We start from the raw sequence: 12,241 nt of genomic DNA, 5'->3' as shown, positions 1-12,241 counted from the left end.
CAATTGTGGATACACCCTTGTTGAAAAATCCTGTTGATGCTCAATGCTTAGCTCACATATGAAGAACAGCTATTGGGAAGGTAGAGAAGCTGCTTCAGCATAAGTCATGTTCCTTGGGGAACAAAAAAAGGCTTTGTGTCCAAACTACCATTTGAACTCAAGACTGGTTCCAGGGATGAGGAACTTCAGTTATATGGATAGATTGGAGAAGTTATGACTGACTGTTTGTTTTCTTTGGAGAAGAGAAAGTTCAGAGGAGATTTGATTGAGGCATTCAAAATCATGAGGGGTCTAGAGAGGGTAGATAGGGAAAAACTGTTTCCATTGGTGATGGGATCGGGAACAAGAGGGCACAGATTTAAGGTAATTGGCAGAAGAAGCAATGGCGACATGAGGAAAAGCGCTTTCACACAGCGAGTGGTTAGGATCTGGATGCACTGCCTGAGAGTGAATCTGCCTCCACCACAATTGAGGCATTCAAGAGGGAATTGGGGAGAAGGCAAGGGAGTGGCACTAGGTAAACTGCTGTTTTGGAGAGCCGACGCAGGCACAATGGGCCGAATGGCGGCCTCCTTTGCTGTAACAATTGGGTCCCTTTTGCTATGCAGTTTCTGTCCTTGGCAAGACACCTAACTTTATAGTGAGCTCCAGTAGAAATAGGTTATCTGTATGCTGCCCTCAGTTACCTACTTACGTGTAATGTCATGGATTATTACAGTCACACTCCAACCAAGAGAAGCACATATGTCTGAAATAATATCAGCTTGTACATTTTATGACTTCTTAAAATTTAGTCCACAAAATGAATCATAGTTGAAATAAGAATCTAGGTAATGTCGCAAGTTGTTGATGTGTTCCCCCTTATTTGCCCATACAGGATCATCTACATGTCAAATTAATAAGGTCATTAGTCATCCTACCCTTCCTGTTACTATCACAGCCCATGAGGACAGACACATAAAATTCTTTGACAATAACACAGGTAGGAAAATATTCATTTTTTTTTTCTGTTTGTTGTGATGTTTGCTGAGACTTGTTTCTTTTGAATTGTCCAGACTTTTTCTCCCATGTTAAGCATACCATTAAAATAGAGCTTTTAATCACTCTCCACCACCTCTTTGCCCTCTTTTTTTTTTTTTTTTCCCCCCTCTTTTTAAAAACTTACATTGGATACATCCCCTTCAGTGCTCTGTTGTCACATGATATGTTACTTGGTAGTGCCATGAAGGAAGATGTTTTTCCACAGGGTTAAGTGTATTCAGAAAAAAAAGCTTTCAGAAGTGTCCTTTACAAAGAAAACTCTCCTGATAAACAAGTGAGCTTAATGCTGAAGATTCATAAGATATGTGAATAATCCCAATGGGATCCCCAGCTCCTAAAATCCTTGTCTTTCTCATGTGATCTGACTCCCATCCTCGATTCAAAAAAAAAAGCAAAACTAGGAAGGAGACCAAAGGCCAGAAAGTGACTGCTCTTGGCAATTGTCTCTGCCTGCATGCCCACCGGCACCTACTGATGCCAGTAGACACCACATGCAACGTTTTTTTGAAGAAGTGTGACCTTGTCCTTGTCTGATGCCTACACAAGGCGAAGGTGTTTGAGAAAGTTCTGAGATAACTGACAGTTATTTAAATTTCTATTTCTCAAATGTGAGAGAAGGTTCCCAAAGACCAGAAAAAGTTAGTTTGTTTCCTCCATCTTGTCTCCACGTGGACGGAAGGCTGCAGATTCATTCTGACGTGAGGGGATTAAACTTCATTCCAAAGAAAAGTTCATAGTGGGACTGTTAACTGCTTCATTTCAGTTTGTACTTCCAAAATGGACATCTAAAAAGGCCAAGGACACTTAAAATGGGGGAAAGGAACTGCACAGAAAATATTTGAGGCTGAACATTGACTCCATGAGCAGATATTAAGTTCCTCCGTTTGGCCTAGTGTCTTGGTATGTAGCATCAGTCATGTTTCAGGTGTAGCGTCGTAACAGCTGCCTTTACCTCAATGATTGTGTTAGAATTAATATAACACAAGCAATATAGGGTGACACTGTTAAAATGCACTTGGTCCTGGGGATCTCACTAGTTATGCCAAGCTTGCAGTTCATTTGAAGTTCATGATGTACTAAAAGTCTATGTCATGCTGTGCAAAACATCACTGCGCAGCATCATCAAATGTGGAGTGTGACTAGGGCATTAAGGAGGCTTCAGAGATTGTACTTGACCATTGAAAGGTTTTGTATCCTAAATTAAATGGAAAGCTTGGACATGAGGATGGTTTGTGTTTGTATAACAACCACTTCCCTTCAAAAAAAAAATTCATTGCTTTGAAAAGTTTTAATATTAACACTGCTGCATAAATGCAAGGAAGGATTTTTTTTTATTACCCAGAGTGAGTGCTTGGGTTCTAGTGATTTTTGCAGAGTTAGGTTTAATACTGTGTTAAGGCCAAAACAATTGCAATTTTGGGACATTTAGAAGAAAAATCTTTGAAGTTATGTAAAGAGTACTACAGTGCCTTAAAGGTTATTTGAAGGAATATATAACCGGGAAGTAAACTATCCTCTGCTAGCTGGAAAAACAAATCAACAGTAGTTGGTGGGTGGCCTGTCTGCAATTTCCAGATGTGTGTAGCTGGTGACAGACTGTAATAGCACACATTCAGAAAAGTGTTCCAATAAGCAATACTTCTTTTAAAGTACACAATTGTAGCTATTGAGGCAGGTAATCCATATTGAAAGGATCTTGGATAAGTATAGAAAGGCAGAGCTTACATTTATACAGCATCTGATGCATGGGAATACCATCTACAAGTTGCCCTCCAAATCTTACAACACCCTGACTTGGAAATATATCACCATTCCTTCATCACTGCTGGGTCAAAGTTCTACACCCTACTTAACAGCATGGTAGGTGTATCTACACACCACAAAGACTGCAGTGCTTCAAGAAGTCGGCTTCCCACCTTCTCGAGAGCAATTAGGGATGGGCAAAAACTGCTGACCTTGCTAGTGATCCCATTAATTTTTTTTAAAATTCGCAACATGTCTGAGAATTTTACAATGAATGAATTACTTTTGAAATGTACACCCTGTAAGGTGAATTAAGCGTAACAGCCATTTTACATATAGCAAGGTTTAACAAACAGCAAATGAATGAACTTGCTGTAATGGTTTTGGCTGCGGGAGTATTTTCTTTTCCAGCACACAGGGAGAACACCCTGCTCCTCTTTGAATAGTGCCATGGAAATTGTTACATGGACCTGAACAGGCAAATGGGATCTTGTTTTAATGTCATTCAAAAATTGGTACCTGTAACAATACAGGGTCGTTAACTATATAGTGCACTGAATTATCAGCCTAGGTTATGTACTTAAATCTGTAACGGGTATTAGAATCTAAAAAGGATATAGGGAAATTGGTTTACCATAGATGGCTCCAATTGAATAGCTAATATCTGTAAAAGTACAATTGGCCAAATAGCCACCTTCTCTGTACTGTAACTTCAGTCATCCCACTCTAATATACATCTATTTTTATTGCCAGGAAAAGTTCTTCATTCAATGGTAGCCCATTTGGATGCTGTCACAAGTTTAGCTGGAGATCCAAATGGCTTGTATCTGATGTCTGGCAGTAAGTACCCACTTAAAATACATCAATTCACATTGCATCTGATACCTTAATTGTCTTAGTGTGCTTACCTGATGACCCATGGAGCCCTCCTGTAAAAGTTGAAGCTACTGCTCTAATATTTGAGTTTATCTGGCATGCTTACTGATCTCCAATATCCATGCAAAGGTAGATTGGAGATTCACTGAGCCTGCAGCTTCTGAAGGGGTGCAAGGCAAGGCTGTTTCCTGTTACTTATCCTGTTCATTATCTTCGCCTTGGGATGTTGTATTACATTAAAGGTGCTATATAAATATAAGTTGTTGACTGTCTTGGATGATCTTAAACTGTCTGCCCCATATTTTCCTGAAAGAATTGTGGTGCTCCCTTGCTGGGAATATGATGCACTACACTAATTATCTTGACCAATAAACTATTGGTCTCTGTGACCCTCTGTCCTATGAACACCTCTTTTGTTATCTCTTTCCCCACCCCCCGCTTTACTTGCTTAAAACCTTTTACATTTCTAATATCTGCCAGTTGTGATGAAGGGTCACTAACCTGAAACGTTAAGTCTGCTTCTCTCTCCACAGATGCTGCCAGACCTGCTGAGTATTTCCAGCATTTCTTGTTTTTATTTCAGATTTCCAGCATCTGCAGTATTTTGCTTTTGTTTTATATTGGTACGTGGAGGTCCTGGTGGATGGCAACTGTAACTTGTACATAGTCCTTTTGCTTTTTAATAACTGAGAAGGCAGTGATAAACAAGATGCTTGTCCAGACAGCTCTCTTCTGTAGTTTCAAATTGCTTGGCATACAAGAGGGCTTCCTTTGGTCCATGTTTGAGGTGAATTGTGGCAGAAAGAAGAAAGGTTACAGGAAGGAGGGGGAGTAACCCTTTCTTCAGACATGTCTTGATGGCGAGTAAGTCTGCCAAATGGCTTGGATATGATGTCTAGCACAAGAAGGTGGCTAGCACATTGAAAATGTTTCTATATTTTGACCTTCCACACATTGAGGATAGCTATCCTTCATCTAACTGGAGGAAACTCTGTTGCTTGGGATGAGAGCTTCTCTAAAGCGATAACCTGTCGTTTGGGCTCATATCCAGAGTTTGTTGCCAACTCTTGATGGGGTTTCAAAGAAAATTTTAACGCTCTGCACCTGCAACAAGTGGAAGTACTATTTGATAAATGATCACGTGCCTCCAACCTGTGGTCAGGATAGCGATAGTACATGCAGCATGGTGTTGGGAGGGAATTCCTGGTATCTGTAATCAGCCTAGCAATAGCTCAAACCTGCTCTTGTTAATTCACTGTTGATCAAGTAGTGATTATCCTCTTTGGAGAGAGGGAGCGATAAGTAGGATTCTTTGAGGTTGTGTTGGCTTGAAGATAGTGTATCTATTGTGAAAACTGATCCTCTGTGGCAAACCTATAATCCAATACCTTTGGCAGGCAGGCCAGTGGTGCTGCAGTGCACTTCTGATGATTAACCAGTCAGCCTGGCTCATTAACGGGAGTTACGGAGTAGAGGCTGGTGTTCTTCCCTGCAAGGCAGTACTCTGAAGGGTCAAGTTGGCTTAGCAGTGGGAGGTTAACCAATGCATTCTGCTGGTTTTAGCCCGTTATATTCCGGCAGTACCCCTGAAAATGAGTTACTCAGCCTTGGCTCTTGCCAATCTGTAGCTACATTAGATTAGATTAGAGATACAGCTCTTAGTTCTTAGGATTGGGAAAATGGGGTAAAGGCATTCCATATCAGATAAGTGGAAACTCTGAAATAAAAACAAGAAATGCTGGAACCACTCAGCAGGTCTGGCAGCATCTGTGGAAAGAGAAGCAGAATTAACGTTTCGGGTCAGTGACCCTTCATCAGAACTGACAAATATTAGAAAACTCACAGGTTATAAGCAAGTGAGGTGGGGGTGGGGCAAGAGATAACAAAGGAGGTCTAGATTGGACCAGGCCACATAGCTGACCAAAAGGTCACGGAGCAAAGGCAAACAATATGTTAATGATGTGTTGAAAGACAAAGCATTAGTACAGATTAGCTGTTAATACACTGAATATTGAACAGCAGCAAGTGCAAACCTGAAAAAAAAAGTGGGTAAACAAACTAAGATGAAATGAACTAAATGCAAAAAAAAATAGTAAAAAATGTAAAAAAGAATGTAAAAAAAAAAGGAAGAAACAAATAACTAAAAATGAAAGTAAAATGGGGGGCTGTCATGCTCTGAAATTATTGAACTCAATCTTCAGTCCAGCAGGCTGTAGTGTGCCTAATCGGTAGATGAGATGCTGTTCCTCGAGCTTGCGTTGATGTTCACTGGAACACTGCAGCAATCCCAGGACAGAGATGTGAGCAGGAGAGCAGGGGGGAGTGTTGAAATGGCAAGCAACCGGAAGCTCAGGGTCCTGCTTGCGGACTGAGCGGAGATGTTCCGCAAAGCGGTCACCCAGTCTGCGCTTGGTCTCCCCAATGTAGAGGAGACCACATTGTGAGCAGCGAATACAGTGTACTACATTGAAAGAAGTACAAGTAAATCGCTGCTTCACCTGAAAGGAGTGTTTGGGGCCTGGGATAGTGAGGAGAGAGGAGGTAAATGGGCAGGTATTACACCTCCTGCGATTGCAGGGGAAGGTGCTATGGGACGGGGGCGAGTTGGTGGGGGTAATGGAGGAGTGGACTAGGGTGTCGCGGAGGGAATGATCCCTTCAGAATGCTGACGGGGAAGGGAGGGGAAGATGCGACTGGTAGTGGCATCACGCTGGAGGTGGCGGAAATGGCGGAGGATGATCCTTTGGATATGGAGGCTGGTGGGGTGAAAAGTGAGGACAAGGGGAACCCTGTCACGGTTCTGGGAGGGAGGGGAAGGGGTGAGGGTAGAGGTGCGGGGAATGGGCCGGACACGGTTGAGGGCCCTGTCAACCACAGTGGGGGGAAAAAGTGGAAACTCTGCTTGTGTTGATTTTCTTATTTGTTTGGTGCAGGGATTGGTTCAGTACAGTGATGGGTTTCTCTACAAGAAAAACAATCTGACTTTTCAAAAGTTTCTGCTGAATATTATAATTTACCAACTGCTGGTGTCTTTTTTTTTTTCCCCCTCCAAAGGTCATGACTCTTCAATTCGTTTGTGGAGCCTTGAGACCAAGACATGTATTCAGGAATTCACTGCACATCGTAAAAAGTTTGATGAGTCCATCCATGATGTGGCATTCCATCCTTCCAAATGTTATATTGCCAGTGCTGGGGCAGATGCACTGGCTAAAGTATTTGTATGACAGTTTTCTGTAGACTACTTCAAACCCTCTATTATCAATTAGTGTCTATGACACTGTCAGACATGGGGATATCCTTTACTGCCTAGCAATCCTGACACTTGGGTTGCAGAGTCTACAGTTCTGAAACACTTGTATTTTCTGCAAGTTTTTTTCACCTGGTTTGTTCAGGCTGCTCTGAGTCCAACTGTGCTAAGGTCTGAGGGATTTGCTGTTCAGTTCTTCCTTAAATTAATTTCTGTAATCCTAGGGCTGCCCTGTTTATCCAGGCAGGCCTGGATAAAGCTGGGATGGGGTATATTTCCTGTTTTTGGAGAAATCAAAACACATCTGGCAACATCTGTATGAAAGGCAAAGTCTGTTCTCTGTGCTGAGCAGCTAAGTTGTTTGAGGTAGCAAGGAATTCCAGTAGAGTGGAGAGCCAAGCTGCTGCAAGTACAGCATCTGTAGGTTAAAGGGAGATGTAGAAAGTCCAACATTAGAGTATTTTTGAAGACAAGATGCCAAACATTTGCTAAACAAAAAGGAGACCTCTTAAACAATTGTACAATAAAAGCTAAATGTTTACATATGGGATGCAATATCTGTAGTCAATTATTGTTCTAGCTGCTTGACTGTATTAGACTTGTGCCAGCAGCCTATGTGATCCGTGAACTCAATTCTCCTTAAGGACAGTTTTTAAAGTTTTTGAGGTAAATTTTGGATAGTCAGTAAATTTAATTGCATACAGCTACACTTCATTCGGAATTGTGTATAATTATACGTTCAAGGTATTGTTTAGAACTTACATAAACACTGACATTTTTAAATAGTTATATACAGGTATACTTTCTTTTAAAACACAATAGTAGATTTTGGTCTTCAAAAAGGGACTTTAATTCTTTAACATCAGGTATTTGAATGTCTAGTGCTCTCACAAAACACACGTTTTAATTTCAGATGGCCTGATGACTACATTTTATAAACACGGCAATGGAATGTTTAATGGTATTATAGTGTGGGGGCGTTTTACTTTTGGGTTTTTTTTGTAATAAATCTTGGCATTAACACTTCCTTGGACTGGTATGTGCACTGTGTGGGTGATATGGGAATAGAATGTAGCGCTGTGCTGTTTAGCTCAGATTTTGCTGGTCCAATTTTCAAGTGACATGCCATCTGCTTTCAGTGGCACAGTGGCTGCAATTGAATACTGCTGGGCACAAGAGCAAGATAATTTTCTAGCAACGATTTCGTTCTGCTGAGGAAATAATTGGCATTAATTCAAATTAACCAGTTCCTTTTTTAAAAAAAAAGTTTAACCATTGAACTTATTTGACATTGACCAACAGTTGCAGCTGTGCAGTTTTTCAAATTAGGAATCCTTCTTAATTAGCTTGCTGTAATCTCCCATTTCCTGGTCCAGGAGCAAACTGTTAAGAAGGGAAGTAGATTTTTTTGAAATTAATACATGTACATATAAACTATCTCAATGGGTCATCTTTAATACTGACAGTGGTTTGTATTTGGAAGGAGATACGCTATTGAAATGAGAGTGTTTGGTATGTGTATTTGCTATGTCTACCTACAATTTTTTTAAAGCGATCATGTTTAGGTGGAACTGTGTAGCAGAGGCTTTTAAACATCATGATTATTTGAGACCTACTTAAAGCTAATTTTCTTGTAAAAAGCTGATTGTTATTCTATGATGTACCCATCTCTTTTCTGAAATGGAAGGTGACTGATAGATTTATTGGTAATAAAAAAAAATCCCATATTTCAGAAAATGATGCATTTGCAGTGTATAAATTTAGTCGAGGCTCCTGATCTAAAGATAATTGTTACCATGAAATTACAACAAAACAATTAATTGTTGTCTTAACAATGACTCAACTGTTTAAAGTAATGGATGTTTGAGTGTCTGACTTTTATTGTTAAATGAGCTGTTGTCTCAAGTAAATTTTATTCTTTTGGTTATACGAAATGAGTAAGGTCATGTGTTCACTTGATCAAATGGAAGAAGAGTGAAGAAGCTCATCAGCCCGGACCCATAGGCGCTCTTCATTTCTTCAGTGTGGCTGATCCCCTTTGGTAACTTTATTCCTTTTCCTTCTATTAACCTCGTGGACATGAGCTGAAAAGTCAAGGTTTTGATTTTTTGTTTTGGCTGGTCTTTAAAAGGTATTTCTCCATTCCTTCCTCATGTAGCCCCACACATCCACCTATATTAATGAAATTCACTGGCCACAAAGCTTTTTAATATTGTTCATGTATTTGGTGACTGAGTTGCATGATACCCACCCCACCCATATTTAAATACCCCACTTGAACTGCTTGGATCAAGTTCTCCAACTGCAAGAAAATAATTATCTAACTTTCAGAGAAAAGACTCCACGCATCTGGAATTTCTTTCCACTGCAAAGTGTTTATCATGAGTAAAGTTTGTCAGCCTCTACAATATATTGTCATCCTGTCCATAATAAAGCTATTTTATCATTTGGGCTTGTTGGCTTTGGTTTGTTTTCAGTGTCACAGCACTAATCTGTTCCAACTGAAGTATTGTGTATGTTCTGCTTGCAGATAAATAATTGCCCTTCCTTATAGTCTTGGTCCAGTTCCTAGTGCTCATGAATCGGTAATGGAAAGCTACCTGTGATTCTGTATCAATAGCACAGTTAATGTTTCGTGTTGCAACTGCAAGAATAGTCAGCATGGTGACCAAGCATATCACATTTGCAATTTAAATTAAGGGCAAGATTGTTTGTAAAACTAGTTTTAAGCTAATGGAAAAAGACCACCTGAGCCAAAAGTATGGCCAGGTCGCTTGGATTTACTAACTATATTGACTACCAGTGAAGACTTTTTTTGGGCAGGGTGCATGCGCGAAGAAAATATTTGGTCACTGGCTGAGAGAGCTACTAATATCTAGCAAATAGTGTGGGATCTGCAAGTGGATAAGAATTGCTGTCACTGTTCACAACATATGCAGTGAGGAACAAATTGTGAAAAGTGAAGGCAGAGAACACAGCCAAGGGAAAATCACAATTCAAAGCTTCAAATTGGTTTGCTTTATGTAAAGGAATCGTATTGAAGGGTTACAGAACAGACTGAAGTCAACAAATGGAAATTTGAAATGGATATTGGACACCATTTTTCCCCCCCACCCCACCCCACCCCCCGCAGCAAAACAAAATTCTCCCTTAAAGCACATCTGAATGACATCATAAAATTAATATTTAAGTTGTTGCGAAAGTCAGACATAGTCTTAACCATAGTTTGAATATGTTGATTGCGTGACAAATCTGTATGATTGTGAAATTCTTCAGGTGTGGGGCACATTGAAATGTAAAGAGTAGGTGGTAATCGTGACTCTTTGCCAAGGTGTACTAGACAGTTGGTTGTTACCTTTTCCAAAGGAAGGAATTAGTGTATACTAGTCACCTGTATGATTTGTCCGCCCTTGGTAGCCAAAAATCATGAGGCATTAACAAAGACTTGCATTTGTACATCGGCTTTCATGACCTCAGGATGTCCCAAAACAAACAGCCAATGAAGTACTTTTGAAGTGTAGTCATTGTTCTAAGAAACAATGCAGCCAATTTGAGATAATGACCAAATCTGTTCTGGTGGCAATTTTGTTTGAGGGGCAAATATTGTCTAGGGCACTGGAGAGAACCCACTACTGCTTTTCTAAGTAGTTCTATGTGAACTTTTATGTCCACTGTCTTAGTTTAACGTTTCATTCAAAAGATGGCACCTCTGATAGTGCAGCCATCCCTCAGTACTGCTTTGGAAGTTTCAGCCAGGATTATGTGCTCAAATTTCTGGAGTGGGTCTCGAACCCACCACCTTCTGACTCATGTGAGAGTCCTACCAACTGAACAGTGTAGGGGAAAGGGGATTTGATTCATGGGGTACTGGGGAAAGGTGGGGGGGGGGGGGGTGTTCTGTTGGGATGAGCCCCATTTAAACCAGGCTGGGATCAGTGTCCTGGTAAATCATATAGGACTGTAGATGGGGTTTTAAACTAAAGTGGTCAGGTAAGGGGAACTTCAGAAATCTAAAAAGAAAAGTCAAGACCATAGAGCAGTGTAGCAATTTGGGTAAAGATGAGCAGAATGCGACAGGAAGTATCAAAAGTTTAATAGTGCATCAGCGAATAAGGTCAAAGCAAGGAATAATGGTTAAAAAAATTAAAGGCTCTTTATCTGAATGCACAAAGTGTTCATAAGATAGATGAACTAGGGAGATTGTGTTGGAACTATGCTTAGTTAGGTGACAATTCAGTACTGTGCAGTTCTGGTCACCTCATTACAGAAAGGATGCAATTGCACTCGAGAGAGTTCAGAGGAGATTTACGAGGATGTTGCCAGGGCTGGAAAATTACAGCAATGAGGAAAGATTGGATCGGTTGGGGTTTTTCTTCTTGGAACAGAGGAGGCTGAGGGGAGATTTGATTGAGATATACAAAATTGTGAGGGGCGTGGACAGAGTGGATGGGCAGGGCCTACTTACCTTAGCGCAGAAGTCAGTGACTAGGGAGCATAGATTTAAAGTGATTGGTAGAAGGATTAGAGGGGGATATAGAGGGTGGTGGGGATCTGGAACTCTCTGCCTCAAAGGGTGGTGGAAGGCAGTAAACATCATTTCATCTAAAAGATGCCTGTATATGCACCTGAAGTGCCATAACCTGCAGGGCTACAGACTAAATGCTGGAAAGTGGGATTAGGCTGGGTGGCTGCATTTTTGGCCAGCGCAGACACAATGGACCAAGTGGCCTCCTTCTGTGCCGTAAACTTTCTATGATTCTATTGGCACAAATGAAGATAAATGGGTTTGATCTAATAGCCTTTATAGGGACATAGTTACAAGGTGACTGAGGTTACAAAATATTTCAAAAAGACAGATTGGAAAAGGGCAGGGTGATGGAGCAGTGATTAGCCATGATACCATAAGGACAGTAGTGAGAAAGAATCTTGGCTCTGAAGATTAGGAAGCTGGATCATTTTGGATAGAGGTGAGGAATAACGAGGGATGGAAAACACTAGTGGGAGTAATTTACAAGCCTCCTAACAGTAACTCTTATCATTGGACAGAGTATTAAACAATAGGCATTTGTAACAAAGGTAATGCAGTGAGCTGGGGGACTTCATTTTAAACTGGATAAATCAAATTGGTAAAGATAGTCTGAAGGACAAGTTCATGGTATGCATTCATAGACATGACATGGGATAAGGCTGTTTTAGATATTGTGTAATGGGACAGGGTTACTTAGGATCCTTTATCATAAGATTACTATGAGGCAGAGTGATCATATGGTAGAATTTCACATCCTGTTTGAGAGTGACCTATTTGAGTCTGAAACGAGACTTAGACTTAAATAA

The 12,241-nt window shown here is 40.6% G+C and overlaps 1 protein-coding gene across 1 annotated transcript in view; it reads left to right on the top strand.

Annotated features, from left to right (window-relative positions):
• The window catches only part of strn (striatin, calmodulin binding protein), a 103,838-nt gene extending 94,483 nt beyond the window's left edge, over positions 1 to 9,355 (top strand). Inside the window, exons 16-18 of the mRNA XM_068020438.1 lie at positions 878 to 982; positions 3,538 to 3,624; positions 6,715 to 9,355. Coding sequence (XP_067876539.1) covers positions 878 to 982; positions 3,538 to 3,624; positions 6,715 to 6,884 — 362 coding nt within the window. The 3' untranslated portion in view covers positions 6,885 to 9,355. The remainder of the gene's footprint in view (positions 1 to 877; positions 983 to 3,537; positions 3,625 to 6,714) is intronic.
• The last annotated feature ends 2,886 nt before the right edge of the window (positions 9,356 to 12,241 follow it).

Source organism: Heterodontus francisci, chromosome 3, assembly GCF_036365525.1.
Source record: "Heterodontus francisci isolate sHetFra1 chromosome 3, sHetFra1.hap1, whole genome shotgun sequence".
Classification (NCBI taxonomy): Eukaryota; Metazoa; Chordata; class Chondrichthyes; order Heterodontiformes; family Heterodontidae; genus Heterodontus; species Heterodontus francisci.
This window is presented reverse-complemented; position numbering and strand designations above follow the sequence as displayed.